We start from the raw sequence: 24,431 nt of genomic DNA on the forward strand, positions 1-24,431 counted from the left end.
AAAAAAAAAAAGTGCCACAATTATTGAAAACTACTTAATTGTTATTCTGAAGATATAAGAATTACTTCATTGTACAGTTTTCTTTTAGCTAGTTGCAAAAAAATATATACTATAAGCATAAGCATAACTGAAAGCTTACCTTGAGTGACTGTTTTGAGAACAATTAAAGTTGATAAAAATCTCAGTGGTAAATTGGAGCTCTTGAAGAAAACAGCTGTCTTTGGCTTATTCTCCACAGAGTGTGCTAAAGAATTATCCTGAATTCCCTTAGTTACTACTCCCTTGAATATATCTTCACCCAATCTCCTCAATGTTGATGTCATAGATGAATGCTGTTAAAAATACATAGCATTATACTATACTTAGTCATGTTCAGAAAATGTTTTACATACTACAGTCATATATAAGAAAAATATGTCAATGTTTTGCTTTAAAAAATGGAATTAAGAAAATGAAACATTTGACAGTTAATTTTATAATCAACTTAATATTTATGACTATGTTTCTAAAAGAAATGGGCAGTCAACTAAAAATAAAATTTTTCTAAGAATAAAATAAAATCAGAAGAACAATTGAGAAAAGATTCAATCTCAAAACAATTAAGAACATAAATCTTGATATATTCCTGACACAGAGAAATCAAAGGAACTGAGATAAGCTACTTCCTCCACAGGTTGCTCATTGTTTTGCCATTCTTGAGTAGTTTATCATGTGTATATTAAAATATTAGCTTATAAAATGATCATTTAGGGCCTCAATGCTTTATAGCTCAGTATGATTAAATGTCACAATAATTTTGATGAATTTTTATAATTTCAGAAGAATAAACTGCTGGGTTAGAATCACTGATAATTTTCATGGAGATTAAACTAAAACCAGAAAGCTAGGACCTCCTAATTGTACAGGGATTGAAGCCTTAGTGCTATCAAGTTATCACCAGCCATTGCAGCATGAGTTTGATCCCCAGCCAGGGAGCTAACCTCTCTTGTCTTGCCTTTTGATCCCCTCAGCAGTGTATTTCAGTAGATCCTCCTATTCTGCTACCCACCCTGTCTCTAGTGAATCCTCTCACCCCCCGAACTTCTGGTCTACATCCCAGTTCTTCTATGCATAAATAAATAAAAATAAACCTTCAAAGTTAATGGTATTTGTTAAAAAGTTCATACAAAATAAAACCAGGAAACAGTCTAAACACAAATACTGAGATATTACCTTTCAAGTAATGAAGGCTCTAATGATATTCAATGTAAACATGAAGAACCAAAATAAAGGGAAACCGTTTCAAACTGTTGCAACAGCTGGATTATTTAGAAATAATTCATAAAAGACCATAACTTTCTAAGCCAGTATGATGTGTGGCTTTAATGTCTATACTAAAAAAAAAGTAGCTACTGATAAAGAAGAGTGACAGCTATTATGTGGTTGTGTTCACTATTTCTATATTCTCATTCTCCTCCCCCAAAGACCCTCAATGGTACCCAACCATGTTCCTAATCCTCACCTGACACTACCTTCACACTGATGAGACTGACAGAGCTGCCATCCCCAGAAGTTAGACTGAGGTAAATGTCACCTATCATTATTTCAGAACAAAATATTTCATGAGTACAGTAAAAACATCAAGGAGGGCCTCATAGTCATGATCATTTGCAGATTGAGGCTCAGAGATGCCATGTTATAGATGAAGAAGTATAGTTTTAGGTGTATGCTGCTGATTGTGGGTAGTAGAGGTAGAAAACCTGGAAATTCTGAAATCCAAGTGGTTTGTCTCAAAAATCCCTATAACTTTATTTTTTTCTCAAGCGTCCTTCATTAAAAAGCAAACCTCCCCAGGCCCTCCCTGGTGGCACAGCGGGTTAAAGCACTGCACTAAGAAGCTAAAGCCACTTCCGCATGAGTTCTATTCCCGCCTGCCCCGGAGGTGACCACATGGCATGGCAGACCTCTCCTGACCCGCCCACTGCTCCCCTCAGCAGTGTACTTTGTAGATCTGCCCGTTCTGCTCCCTACTCTGTTCCTGGTGAATCCTCTCACCCTCCACGTCTCTGGCCTGTACCCCAGTTCTGTATGAATAAATAAATAAATCTTTAAAAAAAAAAAAAGCAAACCTCCCCAGTCTCCCAGTCAGAATGGTGGGAATATAAACTGATCTCCTACAGAAGGAAATGTGGAGATTCCTCAAAATACTAAAAATGGAGCTATCATATGGAGCAATTCCACTCCTCGGGATCTACCCAAAGAACACAAAAACACTAGTTCTATACAAAACCTGTATTCCTATACTTATAGCAGTACTATTTATAATAGCCAAGATATGGAAACAACCTAAATGCCCCAGAACAGATGAATGGATCAAGAAGATGTGGTACATACACACTATGGAATACTACTCAGGAACAGAAAAAAAAAAAATATTAACTCTTGTCACTTGGGGCAACATGGATGGAACTGAAATTATTGTTAAGTGAAGTGAGTCAGAGGAGAAAAAGAATTACCAGATGGTCTCACTTTTGTGGAATCTATAAAACAAAAAAACAAAGAATCAGACAAAGACAAACTATACTTGAGACAATATACTTGAGACAATATACTTGAGACATCCAGAAGGAGAGTGTGAGGGTTAGGGAGAGGAGAGGAGAGAATAGGTGGGGAGAGGAGTATGGTGGAGTATAGTGGAGGACTGTGGGCACTTTGCTGATGGGAAAACTATGCTGACCATACCTGAGGGGAGAAATTCTATATTGTGAAAAAATAAATGAGGATGTTTAAAAAAACTAAAAAGCTTCTGTACAGCAAATGAGACAAAAATCAAAATGAGGAGACACCCTAATGATTGGGAGAAAATAGTTGCACACCATATAACTGATAAAGGACTGGTACAGAAAATTTACAAAGAGCTCACATGACTCAGCAAACAATCCAGTAAAAAAAAAAAAAAAAAAGGTAGAAGAGCTAAAAAAAAAACTTTTGTAAATCAAAACCTCAATGAGATACTACAACACACTGGTGAGAATGGCCTTTATTAAAAAAAGAAAGAAACTGGTAACAACAAATGTTGGTGAGGATGTGGAGAAAAGAAACTCTGACGTTGCTAATGACAATACAAACTGATCCAATCACTATGGAAAGCTGTGTGGAAGACTCTCAAACTACTAAAAGTGAAGCTACCACATGACCCTGAGATTCCATTCTTAGAAATCTACCCAAAGAAAAAAAGAAATTCATCCAAAGGAAACCTGTACCCCTAAGTTTACTGAAGCACAATTATGATAGCTAAGACATGGAAAGATCAAGAAGATGTGTGTGTGTGTGTGTGTGTGCGTGTATATACATATATACATATATACACACACACACATACATACAATGCGATTCCACTCAGAGATCAAGATCAAAAAAGATAAACTTGTGTCATTTGCAGCAACATGAATAGAGCTAGAAGGGATTATGCTCAGTGAAGTAGGTCAAAAGGTAAAAGAAAAGTATTGAATGGTTTCACTTATAGGAGGAATATGTGGAGACTGAACATAGAGTCAGAAAAAAAAGTTTGCAGGTAAATTATAGATCTGAGGTATGCAGTATGGAAAGGGGAAGGACGGGAGGAGTCAAAAGGGGAAAGGAAGATCACAAGGGACTATGGTGATGGTTCATGGGTGAGGTGGTAGTAGGAGTAGGATTACACTTGAGGGGAGAAATCAAATATTGTACAAAAAACAATTTAAGAAAGTAAAAGTAAAAAAAAAAAATTAATTTAAAAAACAGAATAGGGCCTCCTTGGTGGCACAACGGTCTGTTAAGGTTAAGCACTGTAAAACTATCCGCAGCCTTGGGCCAGGGAGGTGACCCAAATGGCACAGTCAACCTCTCCTGTATCAGCAGCTGCCCCTCATAGCAGTGTATTTCAGTCAGACTTCCTGTCTGTTCCCCACTCTGTCTCTGGTGAATCCTTTCACCCCCATACTTCTGGCCTATATCTCAGTTCTTGTATGCATAAATAAATAAATCTTTAAAAAAATAAAGCATGTTCTTTAGCGTCCTATTTACAATGCACAGATTTGTGAATGTGACAGTAATAATTCCATCAAAAACGGGCTCAGTTAAATATTCAAATAATACCAGTGTGGGAAGAGTGCACTGGAATGTGGTGATGGCACATGGGTGAATTGGTGCTAGGAAGCCCATGGGGATTACAACCGAGATGAAAAAATGCACAAAATGAAGAATGATGTAAAAAAAAAAAAATTCAAATAACATGTTCTATGAAGCACAGAAGGTCAGCCCTGCCCACCAGTTGCCATGGAAAGCCCCACTGGAAAGCCAAGGGGATACCCAGGGCTACTAATTCCAGGCAAGTTCAGGACAGTGGGCCCCAGAAATCAGTGCATATGATGAAGGCAAGCAAGATCATGCCAGCAAGTATAAACCCTTCCTCTCAGACAAGAGCATGTCTGTGGTTTCTTCCTCGTACATCTCCAGCTGTCTATAAGCTGGCCCTAGAGCCTCTGTAATGCAGTTCAGCCATGAACTTCCAGGCCACTGAGGATAAGCATGACCTTTTTTTCATGCAGAGTCTCCTTAACAGAGTACTGCACAGCCAGAAGAGCTCCTTGGTGTCACCACTTCCCAAGATGCTTTCCTCCTCCACCAACTGGATGGCAATAGCCCAGGATTAGGGTTCCAAGACAGTGAGGTTGACAATGACTGTGACCACACACCTATGATGACAAATGGGATCCATAAGAGGTATGGTTAGCATATGGGGAGGTTTGCACATCAGGAAGTGGGGATGGCTGGCTCAGCAAGGCTGGAACTCAGAGTAGACATGAGAGTCCATGGCACCACCAGCAGCCTGGGTCTGAACACCTTGAAGCAACCTCTAAGGCCCAGTTTTGCCGGCCTGCCAGGCTCCTCCCACCCCAATAAGATAATCTGTAGCTAGAGAAGATTAATCTAAAATGTATACAAAGAGGCAAAGGAAAAGAATAGTCAAACCATTTTTGGAAAAAAAAAAAAAAATAAATGGCAAGAATCAGCCTACTGTGGCCCTCTAGTGGGTCCAGGAACTGGGGCACGACTATAAAGGACAAACCAGAGGGATGAGCTATGTCCAGCATACAGTGACTCTTTATTTTGCAGCGTGCTCTTTATATACTCCATATTATCAAGCTGAAACAATAGCATACTGACTGATTCTAACTCTATATCTGGTGTTCTAATTTCTTGGAACATCCTGTCCAGCCCCAGATGGCTGAGCCCTTGCAAACACCTGGCCCCTTCTCTTGATAAGCTCTCTTGCTATCTTTCTCAGGTGTGGCTGCTTGCTCATATTACTAATTTTCTTTTGGAGCTCAGACCCAGCACTAGAGAGTGTTCCCCCACGGCACATGTGTTTTCACATGCCTTTCGGTATCTAAGTCCAGATGCCAGTCAAGGTCATGCAAGAGCTCTGCCAACAGTCTACCAAATTTTAAAACACATTATAAAGCTACAAGTATTAAGTTAGGTATTGACAAAATATATGATAGTCACATAGATATATGAAACAGAATATAGAGACCATAGAGTGACCTACAGAATTATTCCCAAATGACAAAGGTACAAATGTAAGAACACCCTTTTAGTGAATGGTGCTAGAACTGGACATTAATAGGAAAAACATTAACTTCCATCTATGTCTCATGTTTTATACAAAATTAGGTTAAAATATACCCAGACAAGGCCCTCCCTGGTGGCGCAGTGGGTTAAAGCACAGCACAAAGAAGCTAAAGCCACTTCCGCATGAGTTCGATACCCGCCTGCCCCGGAGGTGACCACATGGCGCGGCAGACCTCTCCTGACCTGCCTGCTACTCCCCTCAGCAGTATACTTCGTTGATCTGCCTGTTCTTCTCCCCACTCTATCTCTAGTGAATCCTCTCACCCTCCGCATCTCTGGCTTGTACCCCAGTTCTGAACAAACAAATAAATCTTTAAAAAAAAAAAATAATATATATATATATATATATACCCATACAAATATAAGATGCCAAACTATTAAGCTTTAGTAAAATATTCACCTAGGGTAAGGCAACAAATTCAAAAGTAAAAGTGTGTACCATTTAGAAGGAAAAACTGACTGACTGGACTTTGTCAAATTAAACAGCTCTGAAATACATCCCGTTAAGTAGATGAAAAGACAAGCTACAGAAAAGAATATATCTGCAAACCACAAATCCAACAGAGGGGTAGTGTGTAAAGTGTCTAAAGAACTCTCACAATTCAATAATAGAAAACAAATAGTACAATTAGAAAATAAGCAAAAGACATAAACAGACATTTCATGAAAGAAGATAAACAAATGGAAATCAAATGCATAAAAAGATGTTAACGGGCTCTCCCTGGTGGCGCAGAGGGTTAAAGCACAGCACTGAGAATCTAAAGCCGCTTCCACATGAGTTCAATTCCCGCCTGCCCCGGAGGTGACCACATGGCGCAGCAGACCTCTCCTGACCCGCCCGCTGCTCCCCTCAGCAGTGTACTTCACTGATCTGCCTGTTCTGCTCCCCACTCTGTCTCTGGTGAAGCCTCTCACCGCCCCTGAGTCTCTGGCCTGTACCCCAGTTCTGTATGCACAAATAAATAAATCTTTAAAAAAAAAAAAAGGTTAAATCTTTAAAAAAAAAATGTTAGCAATTAGGGAGATATAAATAGAAGCTCCAAAGAAAACAATACATACATATTGGAATAGCAAAAATGAAAAAAAGTGGTTAACACCAAATTCTGGGTGAGGACATGGAAAAGCTAAACCACTCATATGTTACTGGTGAGAATGTAAAGTGATATAATTGTTCAATAATTTTAAAATTTCTTAAATAATTATACTTTTGCTCATTTTCCCCAGAAAAATAAAAACTTACACAAAGCTTGCACATGAAGTTCTCTAGCATTTGTAATAGCCAAAAACTGTTTTTCTTTACCCAATGAGTGGTTAAACAAACTGCATATCCATACCATGGATATTTATCAATAAAAAGGAATGAACTACTGATACATGCTACAACCTAAATGAATCTCCAAAGAATTAAGCTGTGGGGGAAAAAAGCCATTCTCAAAGATTTGCATACTATATAGTTTCAATTGCTTTAGCAGTCTTGAAATGCCAAAATCACAGAAACTGAAATTAGTGGTTGGTTAAAAGAATGGGTAGAACAGGAGGAAAGAGGGTATAGATGTAAAGGGAAAACAAGAGGAGCTTAGAAGTTCACTCAGTTGTAACAAGTAATAGGTTGAAGGAACTCAGCAAATTGGTCTCTCCTAGATCCAACAGAGAAGTGAGATCACAGCACAAACTCCCAAATTTAGTGAGACACACAGGAAATATAGATAATTTTAACTTAATGGAGCAGAAGTCCACTAAGGGACTAAGGGAGGGAGCTCTAGTGGCCAAGAAAGACGTCCTAGGCTATGTTCCTGGAGACATTTAAACTGGTAGCTTACCAATAAGAGCACCCACCATCTCTGTGATTGCCTGTGCCTGCCTCTGGGATTGTGTCTGCACCCACCCTAACTCACCCACCTACCCTACCCGAACCCATCCCACCTCCCCCCAAACTCCCGCAAACCACACTGAGACTGGCAGACCATGATCCAAAAGAGTGAAGGGTGAGAGGCATAACTTGAGGGGAAACTGACAGAGACATCTACAAATGGGGTGCTGTAACCCCTGGGGAAGGTAAGAAAGTATGGCTGGGGCTAGGTCAGCAATCAAATTCTAATTTAGGGAGGATTTGGTCATGGATATGGTCAGCTGGAGAAAGTTCTGAGTTAAACAAACCTGTAGCCAGAAAAAAATAAATAAATAAAAACAATGTACAGGATAAACCAATGTGAGTTCTCACATTTTGTTAGTTTTAGCTCCAGGTTATCTATCAGATTCTCACAGTGAAAACTAGAAAAAAAGCCCCAATGGTTCAGGTAGGAAAAGAAAAAAAAAGGGACCATTTTAAAATGCATCCCATATTTTGTTCAGAACAAGATTTGTCTTCAAGAGAAGCTACATTAGCAGAGCCTAACTTAATGGGGTTTTAGCAGAGTCTAATGATTTATAGGAAGGGAAATTCAAATTCTAGCCATGAAATAAGTATCAATATCCTTCCTCAAAGTGGGGGGGGGGAGCGGGGAAATAAAAACAAAGAATAAGATAAATGAATAGAAAAAAGCAACAACTATGATATATATTAATCTAGTGAATATCATAATTATTTTAAAAAATCAAAAATACATCAATTAAAGGAGATAGAAACAAAATACAAGGTCAATTATATACACTGTGAACAAGAATTTCACTTTAAATATTAAGGCATATAAATTGAAAGTAAATGGAAGGATAAACCATGATGACACTATCAAAAGAAAGTTAGACTAGCTATATTAATTTTAGGTGGATTCCAGTAAAAACATTACTACATAAAGAAGGGCATTACATAATGATAACTGTGTAAATTCTCCAGGAATACTAAATTTCCTGGGTATGATATCTTTTTAGAAATAATCCAAAAGGTGTGATCTTTGACAAATAATTAAGCTGAATCATTAAAACTTCTCCTCTGTGAAGTGAATGAGAAGGCAAATGACAGATTGGGAGAAGAAAGTATTTTCTAAACACAATTTTTGATAAAGAACAATTATCCAAAATAAAAGAACTCTGAAATTCCAACAATAAGAAAAGCATGGCCCTCCCTGGTGGTGCAGCAGGTTAAAGCACAGCACAAAGAAACTTAAGCCACTTCTGCATAAGTTCGACTCCCGCCTGCCCTGGAGGAGATCCACATGGCGTGGCAGACCTCTCCTGACCCGCCCGCTGCTCCCCTCAGCAGTGTACTTTCTAGATCTGCCTGTTCTGCACCCTGCTCTGTCTCTGGTGAATCCTCTCACCCTCCGCATCTCTGGCCTGTACCTCAGTTCTGCATGAATAAATAAATAAATCTTTAAAAATAAAGAAAAGCAAACAATTTTTAAAAATGGATGGAAGACTTGGATGCCTCACCAAAGACCTACTATAGTATAAACAAGTATAAAAAGGATGCTTAACAGTATATGCCACTAGGGGTCTGCAAATTAAAACAAGATGCCATCCAATCAATACCTTTTAAAATAGCCCAAACGTAAACCACCTACCATACCAAACACTGATGAGGACATGAAGCAACAGTAACTCTCACTTAGTGCTAAAAAAGGCAAAGCTCTGGAGACAGTAAAAGAATTAGCAATTTCCAGGGCTTAGGGATGAGCAAGGCAGAGCACAGAAGTTTTTTAGGGCAAACTAACCTTAGTATCAACTTATTCTGTATGATGCTATAATAGTGGCTGCCTTTATACATTTGCCAAAACCCAAATAATATACAACACCAAGAGTAAATCTAATATGAACTATGTACTTTGTAACATTGATAACAATGTATAATGAATCTAACAAATGTCCCACTTGCTTCTGGATATTGAGGTGGCTGTCAATGTGGAGGGGCAGGAAGGATATGTGAAATGTCTGCTTTCTGCTAAATGACTGTGGACCTAAACCTACTCTAAAAAAAAAAAGTCTGCGGGCCCTCCCTGGTGGCGCAGGGGGTTGAGGCACTGCACTAAGAAGCTTAAGCCACTTCCTTATGAGTTCGATACCCGCCTGCCCCGGAGGAGCTCCACATGGAGCGGTAGATCTCTCCTGACCCGCCTGCTGCTCCCCTCAGCAGTGTACTTCGTAGATCTGCTCCCCCCTGTCGCTGGTGAATCCTTTCACCGTCCGCATCTCTGGCCTGTTCCCCAGTTCTGTATGCATAAATAAATCTTTGGGAAAAAAAAGTCTGTATATAAAGAAAAATAACATAAGGAATCTTTATCATGATAGAATGGTTCTGTATTTTGACTGTATCAATGTAAATATTATAAATATGATATTGTGCTGATAGGTAATTTAACATTGGGAAAGTGAATTAAAAATGTAAGAGATCTGCTTGCATTATTTCTTAAAATTACATTGATATCTTAAACTATTTCAAAATAAAAAGTTTAATTGAAAGTACACATACAAGACTCTCCCTGGTGGTGCAGTGGATTAAAACACAGCATTAAGAAGCTAAAGCTACTTCCTCATGAGTTTGATCCCTGCCTGGCCTGGAGATGTCCCACATGTGTGGCAGACCTCTCCTGACCCTCCCGCTGCTCCCCTCAGCAGTGTACTTCGTCTATCTGCCTATTCTGCTCCCCACTCTGTCTCTGGTGAATCCTCTCACCATCTCTGCACCTCTGGCCTGTATTCCAGTTCTGTATGCATAAAAATAAATAAATCTTTAATAAAAAGAAGTACACATGCAGTTAGAAAATTGAAAAAAAAAGTAAACTATAAATTATCTGAAGGAAAATGGGATGATTATTTAGAAAGAAGATAAAATATCCAGATTTTCATGAATGAAAGAAAGCATTTAGTCAGCCATTTTCAGAAACCATTATACAAATAATAAAATCCAGTATATTGTAACAGATAGTGAGAGTAATAGATCTGATAATTTATATAATTTAACTTTGGTAGGACACATAGTAAAGAGCAATAAATTAAATATATCCTGGGTATATACACACATTTATATGAACATGCTCATATAATCTTTCACATGCACCAGAGGCAAATATTTAGGATGTCGTCCTGGGAAAGAAACTTTTTCTTAACCTCAGTCATCATACTACTTAACTGTCAGTACTGCAGTGAGTGGTTTTGTTGTGGATTCCAAGATTAAGCTGAGTATAAATTTCTGTTTCTCCTTTTTTAATGAAACAAAAGCTATTAACAGCATTTTTCAGTACTAAGGAAAGTAAAATTCTACAAACCTGCTAGAATTCATAGCAGAAATAACTAGACTCATAAATTGAATTAAATGATCTTTACAATAAATAGGTAAAATGTACCATTCCTTTTACAACACTCAGAAATAATTTTTCAATGATTATTATCTTAATGATCATTGTCTTGGTTAGCTACTGCACAACATGAGAAATACTGTATTCCTATAATCTTCAGTAGAATATAAATTATAAATTAAATGGTAAGGCTATATACAATTCTGAAATTTATAAAACAATATTAAATTGAGAAATAATATTTAAAATTAAATTGAGAAATAATTTTTATATGCCATAAGACAGCATGTTTCTTATTTCTTATATATATGTTTCTTATTTCTCCTATAAGAAATAAGATTATTTCTAAATCTTATTGAGAAATAAGATGTATAAAAGAAGAAAAGAGTAATAAACAAAGCAAGGGAGGCAAGGAAAAGCCCCAAAATATAAATAAGATACATGTAAAAAAAAGTTTGGAAAAACATAATCAAGAGAATACTAAAAGCATAATGTGAAGATAGATTCCTATTAACCAATTACCTGTGTCCCAGCATCTAGCTGCCTTAGAGACCAATATATAAATTTTATAAAAGGTTCATGGAGTTTGGCATTCACAAATGGCATCCACTGTAACTGTTCTGTCATCCCAGGCAAAAGCTAAAGATAAAATAGAAAAAAGAAATGCATAGTATTTTAACTGTCTGAAATCAAATATAACACTTTTCCGAAGGAAAAAAAAAGTTCTCTAAAAAACCTGAACTTTAAAACCATATTTAACACAGCATAGAAATATGTATTTGAAAATTTAAATATGTATTTTCTGTGACCAGAAAGGATTTTAAAATGAGAAATTCAAATATATGTATTCTTTCAACTATAATTGCAAAATAAAAGATTAGTATATACACTTATATGCAAGCAAATACAAAAACCTAGAGGAAAAGAACAGATTCTTAGAATTACACAATCACCCAAGACTGAATAGGAAAGAACTAGAAAATCTTAACAAACCAATCACAAGCAAAGATATTGAAACAGCTGTCAAAACTCTCCCCCCAGAAAACAAAAGTAGAGGATCAGATGCTTTCACAAATAAATTCTACCAAACTTTCAAAGACAAACTAAAACCTATCCTGCTCAAATCTTTCAAAAATTGTGAGAGGAGACAATCTTCCAAACATATTCATGAGGCCTACATTACTCTAACACCAATACCAAACAAAGGCAACAAACAAAAAGAAACCTACAGACCAAATGCCCTTAATGAATACAGACTCAAAAATTCTCAATAAAATCGTAGCAAACTGAATCCAAAAATGCATTTAAACGATTATACAATATAACCATGTGGAATTTTCACAGAGACACAAGGCTTGACATCTAAACGTTGATCACTGTAAATCATCACATCAAAAGTTAAAACCACATAAGCATATCAATAGAAGTCAAGATAGCATTTAAGATTGCACATTCACTTATTAAAACCCTTAAAATCTGGGAGTGAGAGAACAAGATGGCTATCTAAGAAGATCCCGATCTCACCCACTCCCACAGGCATACTTTAAGTACAGCTACCTATGAAAAAGCTTTTACTGAAAAAAAAAAAGAAAAAGAAAATCCTGAAAGCTGCCTGAGCACATGCTCCTCATAGGACGATGAGAGAAGTTCCACACTTACACAGACTGGTTTTGCTCAGAAGACAACTCTATGAGACTTGGGGTCTGTGCCGCATAAACTGCATCCAGGCAGTGCTCAGGCTCTGAGGTGCCCTGACTTTCACTTGAGGACAACGGAGAAAAAAACCCCAGCAAATTACTGTGACCACCCTGACACATCAGATAAACTGGGTGAAATTGGCAATTTGTCCTAAAAAGAAGGTTGGAAGAACAGGAGACGGGAAGAAAGAAAACCAACAGAATCCTTCTACCCTCCCCACCCAGATGAAAGGAGAAAGAAGCTGGAGATCAGAAACGGGATAGAAGCCTGAGTCACCAGAATTCCGGACAAGATCAGTTGGAGAAACAGAGCCTAGGACAGGCAACCAAGGGTGCCAGTTGCTTCATGGTAGTGCTTCCCTCACATCCCCTCTCCTGGAGGCTGGTGAGACATTTTTTTTTCATTCTCTCCCCTTTATCTATAAACTGGTGCACAACTAATGGCAGGAAAAGACATTAGGTGGAGCATACTACAGATAGTCCCTACATAGGTGCCCTATGGTACCCCAAGCCCTCAAATGGAAGGAGTTCTCAGGCGCCCCATCACCCACCCACCTGCCTCACAAACTCTGAAAAACTCCCACACCCACCACTGAAATTCAGTGTTATTTTGTTTCCCATCTTCTGTTTTTTTTTTCTCTTTTCCTTTTTTCTTTCTTTCCCCTCTGCTAAAACATCACAAGAGATATAGTGCTCCCTAGTGGAGACCAAGAGGAACCACCAGAGTCCTGAGAAGCAATTCTCCCCCATCTGTTTTTGTGTTTGTTCTCTCTCTCTCTTTTTTTTTTACCTCCCTTCACACTAACTTCATTACTTTCTCTTATCACTCCATCACATTCTCTCCTTTTCCCCCTATATAAAACCTTGCTTTTTTCTCTCATCTTCATTCCTTTTACATCTCTACCATTTTCCTCTTGTCCCTTATCCCTGCTCTTGCTCCTTATTTTCTTTCAATCCCATTATTCATCTGAGACACACCTTGAGGGACCTAGCAACTCAACAGAGAAATACATCTCATCCAGCCTGTAGGCACCTCCCAGTGGACTTCATCTCAGCAGGTATCTGGAGGCACAGAGCTCCACACAAGACACTGAAATAACACTAGCTGAGATGGATTGGGGGCAGGGATTGGAAAAGCAGGAGCTTCTGCAGCAGAGCACAGCTCAGAACAACATCTACCATAATAGAAAAGTAACCGGACTTGCAGTCAGCCACAGTGACTCAGACACCAGGTAGATATACTCACACCTAAGGAAATCAGAAGTCATGCCCACCAGCACCAGTGGTACTGGGGCACCACAAACAGGCCAAAGTTGAAGGCTAACAACAGGAAGAAAGAAAAATGCCAATTATCAAGCAGGTCCTTCCAGGAACAATACACCACAGAAAGAAACTCAACCTCCAACCAGAGAATATTGACACAGAAGAATATCTCCCCCTACAGACAAAGAATTTAAAAAGGCCATGATAAGAACAATCAAAATTTTAAGAGAAAACAGAGAAAGGGATATGAATACAATTAATGAACTGAAGAACAAGAAAGAATCCCTAAAGAAGAAAGAGAAAGACCTACAGGATATCCAGAATATCAAGAATATCTCTTGATATTCTTGAAGAATATCAAGAATTCAGGGTAAAGCTATGAAAATATAAGAAATGGAAAAATTACTCAGTACTTGTGAAGATACAGGCGTAAAAACAACCAAGAGAAGTAAGAGAAACAAAAAGGAAAAAATAATGAAAAAACACTTCAAGAACTCTGATGCCATGAGGAAAGGAAATATAAGATCAAAGGTACCCCAGAAGGTGAGGAGAGAGAACATGGATTGAAAAACTATTCGAGGAGACAACTGAAGAGAACTTCCCAAAGATGAAGAATGAAATGAAAATAGACATAAAAGAAGCTAGAACACCAAACTACCACAATAAAAAGAAAACTACAGCAAGACACATAATAGTAAACTTCCCAAAGGTCTAAGACAAAAAATAATGAAACTGACATGAAGCAACAGATAACCTACAAAGTAAAACCAATCAGGCTGTCATCAGACTTCTCTGAAGAAATGCTATGGGCAAGAAGAGAATGGAGAGACAGATTTAATAAACTCCAAGTCAACAAATTCGAACCAAATTTGTCTGGAGAAAACCTGCAAAGTTTTCTTTTCTCTATAATCGACAATAAAAGCCTTCTCAGACAAACAAAATCTCCAGAAATTCATTACTACTAAACCACCATTCCAAAAGATACTACAAGAAACCCTAGAACAAAAACCAACAGAGGGATGAATAGGAAGACTAGAACAAGGTAAGGAACAAAATCACAAAAAGGCAAACAAAATGGCAAAAACAGATACCAATATATCAATTTTAACTCTAAACATAAATGGACTAAACTCCTCAATAAAAAGATGGGATTAAAACACAGAACCCAGCCTTTTGCTGTTTATGGAGGTATCTTTAACTACAAAAGATAGGCACATACTAAAAGTAAAAGGATGGAAAACAATCTTACAACTAAGTAGAAAATATATGGTCACATCAGTAGAAGCTGAGAAAGCATTTGACAATGTTCAACATCCATTTATGATGAAGGGCCTTAAAATTCTTGAGATAGAATAACATAACAAAAACCATAGACAAACAAAACCATATACAACAAACTCATAACCAGTACCATTCCCAATGGTAAAAAGCTGAAAGCCTTTCCTTAAGATCTGAACAAGACAAGAGTGTCCACTCTCACCACTGCTTTCCAATATAATACTGTAAGTCCTAGCCAAAGCAGTAAGATGATCCAAATTGGGAAAGAAAAAGTAAAACTATCATTACTTGCATATGATATAAATAGAGAAATCAAAAAATACCACAGAAAAACTAATCAAAATAAACACTAATTTAATGAAGTTGCCAGATACAAAATCAACACATAAAAATCAGTAGCCTTCCTATATGCAAACAATCAATATGAAGAAGAAATCTAGAGAACCATCCCCTTTATAATTAAAACAAAAAATCCACATACTTGGGAATAAACCTAACAAAAGAGGTGAAGGACCTCTACTAAAAAAATGATAAAACATTACTAAAACAAATAGAAGACAAAAGAAAGCCATCCCTTGCTCATGTTTTGAAGAATTAACAGTATCAAAATGGACTTCCTATCAAAAGCAATTTACAGATTCAATGCTATTCCAATAAAAATTTCAATGACCTTCTTCAAAGAAATAGAACAAATTTTGACAAAATTCATATGGGGCCACAAGAAGCCTCATATCACCAAAGCGCTCCTGACTAAAAAGAAGGGGAATGGAGGTATCACACTTCTAGACTTCACACTAAACTACAAAGCCACAATAATTAAAACTGCCTGGTACTGAAACAAAATAAGAACACAGAACAATGGAAATGACTAGAAAACCCAGAAATTAACCCAAGGACTTATGATAATTTATCTTTGACAAAGGAGCAAAGAATATACAATGGAACAAAGACAGTCTTTCAATAAATGGTGCTGGGAAAACTGGACTGCTACAGGCAAAAGAATGTGGGTCTAGAATACTGCCTTTTACCGTGCATAAAAACCAACTGAAAATGGGTAAAAGAAATAGACATAAGACCTGAAAATATAAAACATATTGAAGAAAATATAGGCAACATATTTAAAGACACATCACCTAAAGCAAAGAAAATGAAGGAAAAGGTAAATAGCTGGGACTACATCAAATTAAAGAGCTTCTAGACAGCAAAAGAGACATTAGCCAAAACAAAAAGACACCCCATTGATTGGAAGAAAATTTTTGTACACAGTGCTAATGATAAGGGGCTGACCACAAAGAACTATTGAGAGTTAATGAGGTTCAACAAAAACAAAGTAAACAACCCATACAAAAATGGGCAGAAGAGCTTTAAAGACACTTTTCCAAAGAAGAAATGCAAATACCCAAAAGGCATATGGAAAAAAATGAGTATCACTTGTATTCAGGTAAATGCATATCAAAACCACAATGATATCACCTTACACGTTGAGAATGGCACATAACAAAAAAGCTAGCAACAAATGCAGCAAAGATGTGGAAAAAAGGAACACTCCTACATTGCTGGTGGGAATGCAAAATGGTCCAACCACTATGAAAAGTGTTTGGAGATTCATCAAACTACTAAAAATGGAACTTCCATATGATTCAGCAATTCCATTCCTAGGAATCTGCCCAAAGGATACAAAAACATTAATTTTAAAGGACACCTGCACCCCTAGGTTTACTGCAGCACAATTTATAATTGTTAAGCTATAGAAACAACCCAAATGCCCCAAAATAGATGACTGGATCAAGAAGATATGGTATATTTTTTACACAATGGAATATTATTCATCAATCAAAAACATAAACGCATGCTCTCTGCAGCAATATGGATGGACCTGGGATTATACTCAGTGAAATAAGCCAGAAACAAAAAAGAAAAATGGTCTCACTTACAGGAGGAAATGTGGAGGAACCAAATAAGAGTTCAGGAAAAAAAAAAGTAAAGTAAAAATCAAAATCGTCACACAACTATAGCCCAGAGATAGTCTAAAGGGGAAGAGAAGAAGAATCAGGACAGTGGGAAGAGCACAATGTACTATGGTGATGGTGCATAGATGAATACCTTCTATAATGAAGGTATCACATGTCCATACTTCAAACTATACTATAAAGCTATAATGCTGAAAACAGTATGATATTAGAACAAAAACAGACACACAAACCACAATATAATTGAAGCCCAGAAATAAAAACACACTTTTATGACAACTAATATACAACAAAAGAACAAATTACATACACTGCAAAAAGTAACACCTCTTTAGTAAATGGTTTTTGGACAATTGAACAGCCCTATGCAAAACAATGAACTAGACCACCATCTCACACTGTATACAAAAATCAACCCTAAATGGATAAAATACTTGGGTATAAGACTTGAAACCATAAAATACATGGAAAACATTGCAAAACAATCCACAAAATAATCTTCAGTGATGTCTTTACACATCTGTCCCCAGCAGCAGGAAAACAAAAGAGAATATAAACTTAAAAGTTTCTGTACAGCAAAAGAAGACATAACTGAACGAGAGACACCCTGATGAATGGGAGAAAATGTGTACACACACATCTTGACAACGGACTATATCAAATATCTACAGTCATACAGTTCAACAAAAAGAAAATAACCCAATCAAAAAGTAGGCAGAGATGCTAAACAGGCACTTCTCCAAAGATGTATACAAGTATAGTCAACAGGCACCTGACAAAATGTTCATCATCACTTATCACCAGGAAAATGCAAATCAAAACCACAGTAGATACCACATTATACCAGAGAGAACGGCCCTGACCAAAAAGGCCAAGAAACAAGTGCTGGCCAGGATATGGAGAAAAAGGAACCCTCTTACACCCCTGGTGGAAATATAGACTGGTCCTGTCCTATGGAAAGCACTATGGAGGCTTTGAGATGATTGAAAATAATCTGCTATATGACCCAGAAATTCCACTTCTAGGTACCTATTCAAAGAATACAAAAACATTAAATCTAAGGGAATCATGTACACCCATATTTACTACAATACTTATAATAACCAAGCTTAGGAAACAATAAGTCCTTTTTATTGCCAAGTAATATCCTACTGTAATATATATTTTATTTACCAATTTGTCAGTTGGAGGGTATTTCAGTTGTTTCCACTTGTCAGTTATTATGAAACATGCTGCTATATTCATATAAAAACTCTGCTACACATAAAGTTTATTTCTTTTGAGTACACAGTGGGAGCTGTTGGTTTGTATGGTAAATCTATGTATACATGTTTCTTCTTTTCAGGAATTACAATAATGTTTTTCAGAGTTGCTACACCACTTTTAGTTAAAACCTGAAGTATACGAGAATTCCACTGTTCTCACATTTTGCCCAGTACTTAAGGCTTACTGAATATTATATTTTGCCATTCCAATAGCTGTGAATGGTTTATCAATGTTGTTTTGATTTGCAATTCCCAAATACCAATGATGTATCACACTTTATATAGATTTTGTGTTTTAGGAGGAGGTTCTTTCTTAATTTTTTCCCACCATCTAACCCTTTAACTATTTCCTTATCACTCTTCTTTTTAGCTTCAGAAACCTTTATCAGTGTCCAGCAGTTTATAATTATGTTGCTTTATGAGTTCATCTGCTTTGATTTCTAGTTCTATTCATATGAAATTATCAATATTTGTCTTTATTTTTCTGACATACTTTACTACATGTAATTGATTCCAATTCCTGCCACTCTACTACATATGGAAAAGTTCATCTTTCTTTCGAGCTGAATAATGTTCCACTATGTGGATATACCATATCTTCTGTATCCCAAGCCTCCATCACAGGATATAGATTACTTCCATATCCCATCTACTATAAATAATACAACACTAAATAGTGTAGAGCATAAAAATATTTTACTTGATAATATCATATTCTTTGGAAAGGTACAAAAAAGTTGGATTACTGGATCATATGGTATTTCCAGTTTTTTTTTTTTAAAGATTTATTTATTCATAAAGAACTGGGGTAGAGGCCAGAGATGCGGAGGGTGAGAGGATTCACCAGGAACAGAGTGGGGAGCAGAACAGACCGATGGACAAAATACACTGCTGAGGGGAGCAGCAGGAGGATCAGGAGAGGTCTGCTGCGCCATGTGATCACCTCTGGGGCAGGTGGGGATCGAACTCATATAGAAGTGGCTCAAGCTTCCCAGTGCAGTGCTTTAAACTGCTGCGCCACCAGGGAGGGCTGGTATTTCCAGTTTCTTAAGGTAGGTATAGTATGCTTTCCAAAATGGCTACTCTGGGTCCTCCCTGGTGCATAGGGGTTAAGTCTCAGCGCTATCATGATGTCACTGAAGCTGCCTGATCACTGACCAGGGAGCTAATCCATATAGTGCAGCAGTGCACCCACTGATCTATTTGTAGTGTATTTTAGTAGATCTGCCTGTTCTGCTCCCCAATGTCTCTGATGAATCCTCTCAGTCACCCACTCTCCTAAAGCTTTGGTCTCCACCCCAGCTCTTCTATGCATAAATAAATCAACCTTTAAAAAAAAAAAATAGCTATGCCAATTTACATTCCCACCAAAAATGTTACATGTCATTCTCAGAGGTGCAAAATTTCATGTGGGTTTTGACCTCCATTTCCCTTAGATGATAAGCATTTTTCTGTATCTCAATAAACAGCCTTCAGAAATTGTCAGTGAAAAATTCTCTATTTAGACCTGCTACCCATGTTTAAAATGTTTTTAAATAATATAATAGTTTATTTTTTTGGTTTGTGTCTTTTTCCATCTCATTTGTACTGCCCATGAGCTTCCCATCACCAAATCACCCATGTGCCATCACCACAGTCCAGTACACTTCCCTCCCCCCACCGTTTTTGATCCCATTCCCCATCCCACCCCTGTAAAATGTCTCTGATATATAGTTGTTTTAAGTTGTTTTTTTCTTTTTTTAAGTTAAGTTAGATTGGTTCTTTGTAAATATTGGATATTTACCACTTGTTAGATAAATGCTATGTCACCATTTTCTTCCATTCAGTAGAGTTTTTAATCTGATTATTTCCTTTCACTATGTAAAATCTGTTTTTTATTCTAAGGCTGTCCCAGCTGTTTGCTTTTGCTTTTAAATCCCTTGCTATAGGGGTCAAAATCCCTTTAAATAGGGGTCAAATCCCTAAAGACACTGCTATCACTGATATGATGAAAAACATCACCAAATTTTCATGTATGTATTTTATTTTTGTGAGTCTTATATCTGAGCTTTTATTCAAATTTAACTTATTTTTGTGCATGCAAAACATAATAGTGATCAAATTTCATTGTTTTTAAATAATGTGTTGATCCCATTTTCCTTGCACCAGTTTTAAGGAGATTCTCCTTTCTCCAAATATGAATTTGGCTCCTTTGTCGGGAAATAATACGATAAATGCAAGGATTTATTACTGAGTTCAATTCTGAACAATTTCTTTATACATCTATGTTTGTTTCAATGCTGTGGTTTTAATTACTGCTACTTTATAATACAGTTTAAAAGCAGATTAACATGAGGCCTCCATTTTTTGTTTGTTTTACTTTTCAGAAAAGTTTTAACTATTCAGATTCAAATTGAATTTTAGTATCTTTGTTTTATTTCCTTGAAGAATAGCACTGAAATTTTAATGGGGGTTACATTAAATATATTTATCTTTTTGTAGTCTTTTTGACTATATTAATTCTCCCCACCTATGAATATGAAATATCTTTCCAACTATTTATGTCTTGCTCCTTTGATAGTATTTTTGCAATTTTTGTTCTACAGATCCTTAACCTCTAAGTTACATTAATGCCTAGGTATTTAATTATCTTTGAAACTACGAATGAAATAATTTTCTTACTTTTCTTCTTTTTATTTACATATAAGAAAGCAACAGATTTTTGAATGTTATTTTTCTAACCTAAAGCTTCATTGTATTCATTTTATTTCTAATAGCTTTTTCAAGAAGTTATTTAGAACTTTCTATTATATCATACCATCTGCAAATAATGAGAATCACTTTTTTTCAATCTGGATTAAGTTTACCCTATTGTTACCTGATTGCTCTATCTAAAATCTGATATTCTAAATTAAAAAGACATAACTGTGGACATTCTTGACTCTTTCATGATTTTAAAGAGAAACATTTTGGTTATTCATGAACAAAGATGATATTAGTTATAAATTTGTGACACATCACCTTAATTATGTAATATCTGTCCCCTCTATTCTAAGTTTGTTAAGTTTCACCACAAATGGGTGCTATAGTTCATCAAACGCTTTCTCTTTATTTATGGTTGTTGTGCTTTCTTTTGTTGCTATAAGTACATTACACTGATTTGCTTATAATAAACCATTCTTGAACAAAAAGAATAAATCCTACATGGCCATAGTGTACAATGCTTATAATGTGTTTCTGAATTTGACAGGTGAGAATTTTTTCATCAGTATCAGAGACATTAATTCACAGTTATCCTTTTTGTGCTTTATCTGGTTTTAGAGGAATGCTGGCAACATAGAATGTGTTAAAAAATATTCATTCTTAGCTTGACCAGCTCGGGAACCGGCAAGATGGCAGCAGAATAAAGACGCCAAGAGGACTACATCCAAGCTCGCATGGGAATATATAAAAACAGACTATAGACTTTCATGCTACGAGTATAAATCCAAATGAGAACACCCTGGACTCACTAGAAGGAAGACAACAGAGGGAGAATCGGCGATTGGGGAGATCCCATAAGGGAATTTCTAACCAGAAGCTGCACAGGCAGGATTAGCAGAACCCTACTCTAATCAGGGGAACGACAGTGATTTCCTACTCGTTTGGCTCCTTTAACAATCTAGGTGCCCAGACACCAGGAAGCTTTGCAGAGGGAGACTGACTGTAGCGGCAGCTGCCGTTGCTCTGCACAGCTGCAGCAGCTTTTTGCCCCAGCCCTGCTACAGACCTGGAGATAAACTGAGATATCTCAGTTGGAGAGAGGAAACCAAATTGTGGAAAAAGACTGCAGCTCGAAACCAGGAGTGCCCAGACCCGAGGATACACAGCAGAGGTGTTGCCATTCTTTGCCCGAGCAGCCCCAACAAAGCCCTGGATATAAACTGAGACAACACAGCTAGGTGAGTGGATTCCAAGCCGCTGCAGGGGGCAGGAAAATAAAAAAATTGCTCTGCGTAAAGCCCGGGAGTTGGAGAAGAGGAGCTGGCAATTGGGGCCCGTCCAGTCCTATTTGCATCTCCTGCCCCCACAACAGAGATCTGAGACTAGGCAACATTAGGGTTTGGTCAGGTCTTGGTGCCATTTTTAAGGCATGGGCAGTAAGACTCACAAAGCCCCTGAGTTAAAGGGGTGGGGGGGAACAGACCATTAGATAGGACCCAACCACAGACCCAACCCTAAGAAAATGCAACAATTTTAACAATCTTCCATGGGTGCATTCAACATACAGAGACCCTAAGAAGTGCCTCAAAAGGGGAGACTTGCTAAGGGGTCTACCTGCTTACCACATCTACCCACAAAAACTGTGGTAAAACCTTGCAATTAGAGATACAGCTGGGCTCTGTGAGAGGACCTCAGGCAGTGGGGAGGCACTGCTCAGGGAGGGACTATTTGGACTAGACACAAAGAACCCTGAAAGCTCAGAGGAAGGACTGGCAGCCTGCTCAGCTGGGAGGATTTCAGACCTCTGGCACTCCCCTGCACTCCTGTGGGGAGGGGGAAATCCCACCTCTACAACAATGGCCCGAAGACTTGGAAGCCAAAAAGGCTCACAGTACTTAGAGAGTAAACAAAGCCAGCCACCAATTCAGCCATAGGCCCAGCTCCAGGGAGACCTACAACACTTCTAATACATCATAAACCCAAAGGGCACATCCAAACATAGAGGGAACCCAGAACATCCAAAGGCTACAAATATCAACAGGCACCTTCCAGAAACAAGGACTCAGCGTGTTACTGGAAGAGGTTGTACACTACAGGAGACCCCTGACTGTTACTGGCTGAGATGACAGACACAATTATACACAGTGGAGGCTGGAAAAATAACACAACTCAGAATACCCTCCACAACTGAAGTGTCTGGAAGTCCCTCAGCTATTCCAGAAAGAACATCCCCCCACAAAAAAAAAAGCCAGTCAATAACAGCAACACCATGTCTCAGGAAATAGAAAGTATTAGAAAATACACAACAGGGAAAAGAAGGCAAACAAATATTCAAGCAAGTCCACAGGGGGAAAATTCACCACAAAAAGGTAAGTCAGAGAAACCACCAAAGAAATAGAACAACTGTTCAACCTACCAGATAAAGAATTCAGAATCATCATGATAAACAAACAAAATGAAATGAGGCAAGCAATCAAGGATTTGAAGAATGCAAACAAGGAAACGAATGAAAGAAATGAAAAAAATATGAAACAAGCCAATCAACGAACTGAAGAAAGAAAATGAGACATTAAAAAAGGGAATAGAAGAAATGCAGGTGATGAAAAGGCCACTAGAAGAGATAAAGAATTCTGGGAAAAGTAATGAAAACAGATTAGATGAAATGGAAGAACAAATCAGCACCCTCGAAGATACAGAAACAAAGAGAATTTAAAAAGAAAAACAAAGAGAAATAAAAAAGGAAAAGAAATGAAGAAACATTTCAAGAGTTACCTGAAACCATTAGGAAAGGAAACATCAGAGTTTTAAGTATCCCAGAAGGCAAAGAGAAAGGCCAAGGAATAGAGAAAATATTCACAGAGATAACAGAAGAGAAATTCCTTAATATGAAGGAGATGAAAGTAGACATTCAGGAAGCAAGAAGAACCCCAAACTACTATGACAAGAGGAGAAAAACAGAAAGATATATTATAATAAAACTTCCAAGAATACAAGACAAGGAAGAGATAATGAGAATGACAAAAGGGAAGAAACAAATAACTTATGAAGGGAAACCAATACAGATGACATCAGAATTCTCCGAAGAAACACTATGGGCAAGAAGAGAGTTAAGGGACATACTCAACAAACTCCAAAGCATTAAATGCCAACCAAGAATATTCTACCCTGCGAAGCTCTCCTTCCTCTACAAAGAATAAGGACATTCTCAGACAAACAGAAACTCCACAATTTCATCATGACTAAACCCCCACTCCAAAAACTACTACAAGAAGCCCTCAAACCAAATCCAACAGAAGAATGAACAAGAACAGATCAAAACAATGAATAAAAATACAGAAGGAACAAAATGGCAAATGTAGGTGCCAGTATGTCAATATTATCTCTAAATGT

At 37.4% G+C, this 24,431-nt stretch overlaps 1 protein-coding gene across 3 annotated transcripts in view; it reads right to left on the minus strand.

The window, feature by feature from the left end:
* Positions 1-24,431, minus strand: part of CCDC138 (coiled-coil domain containing 138) — a 117,617-nt gene that overhangs the window by 36,919 nt on the left and 56,267 nt on the right. For all 3 annotated transcript variants that reach the window (XM_012731533.1, XM_012731532.1, XM_012731534.1), the window contains 2 exons: positions 11,409-11,525; positions 140-332 (listed from right to left, as the gene is read on the minus strand). In XM_012731533.1, the coding sequence (XP_012586987.1) occupies positions 140-332; positions 11,409-11,525 (310 nt within the window). The remainder of the gene's footprint in view (positions 1-139; positions 333-11,408; positions 11,526-24,431) is intronic.

This window comes from Condylura cristata, unplaced genomic scaffold (assembly GCF_000260355.1).
Source record: "Condylura cristata isolate star-nosed mole 26May11 unplaced genomic scaffold, ConCri1.0 scaffold00031, whole genome shotgun sequence".
NCBI classification, from domain to species: domain Eukaryota; kingdom Metazoa; phylum Chordata; class Mammalia; order Eulipotyphla; family Talpidae; genus Condylura; species Condylura cristata.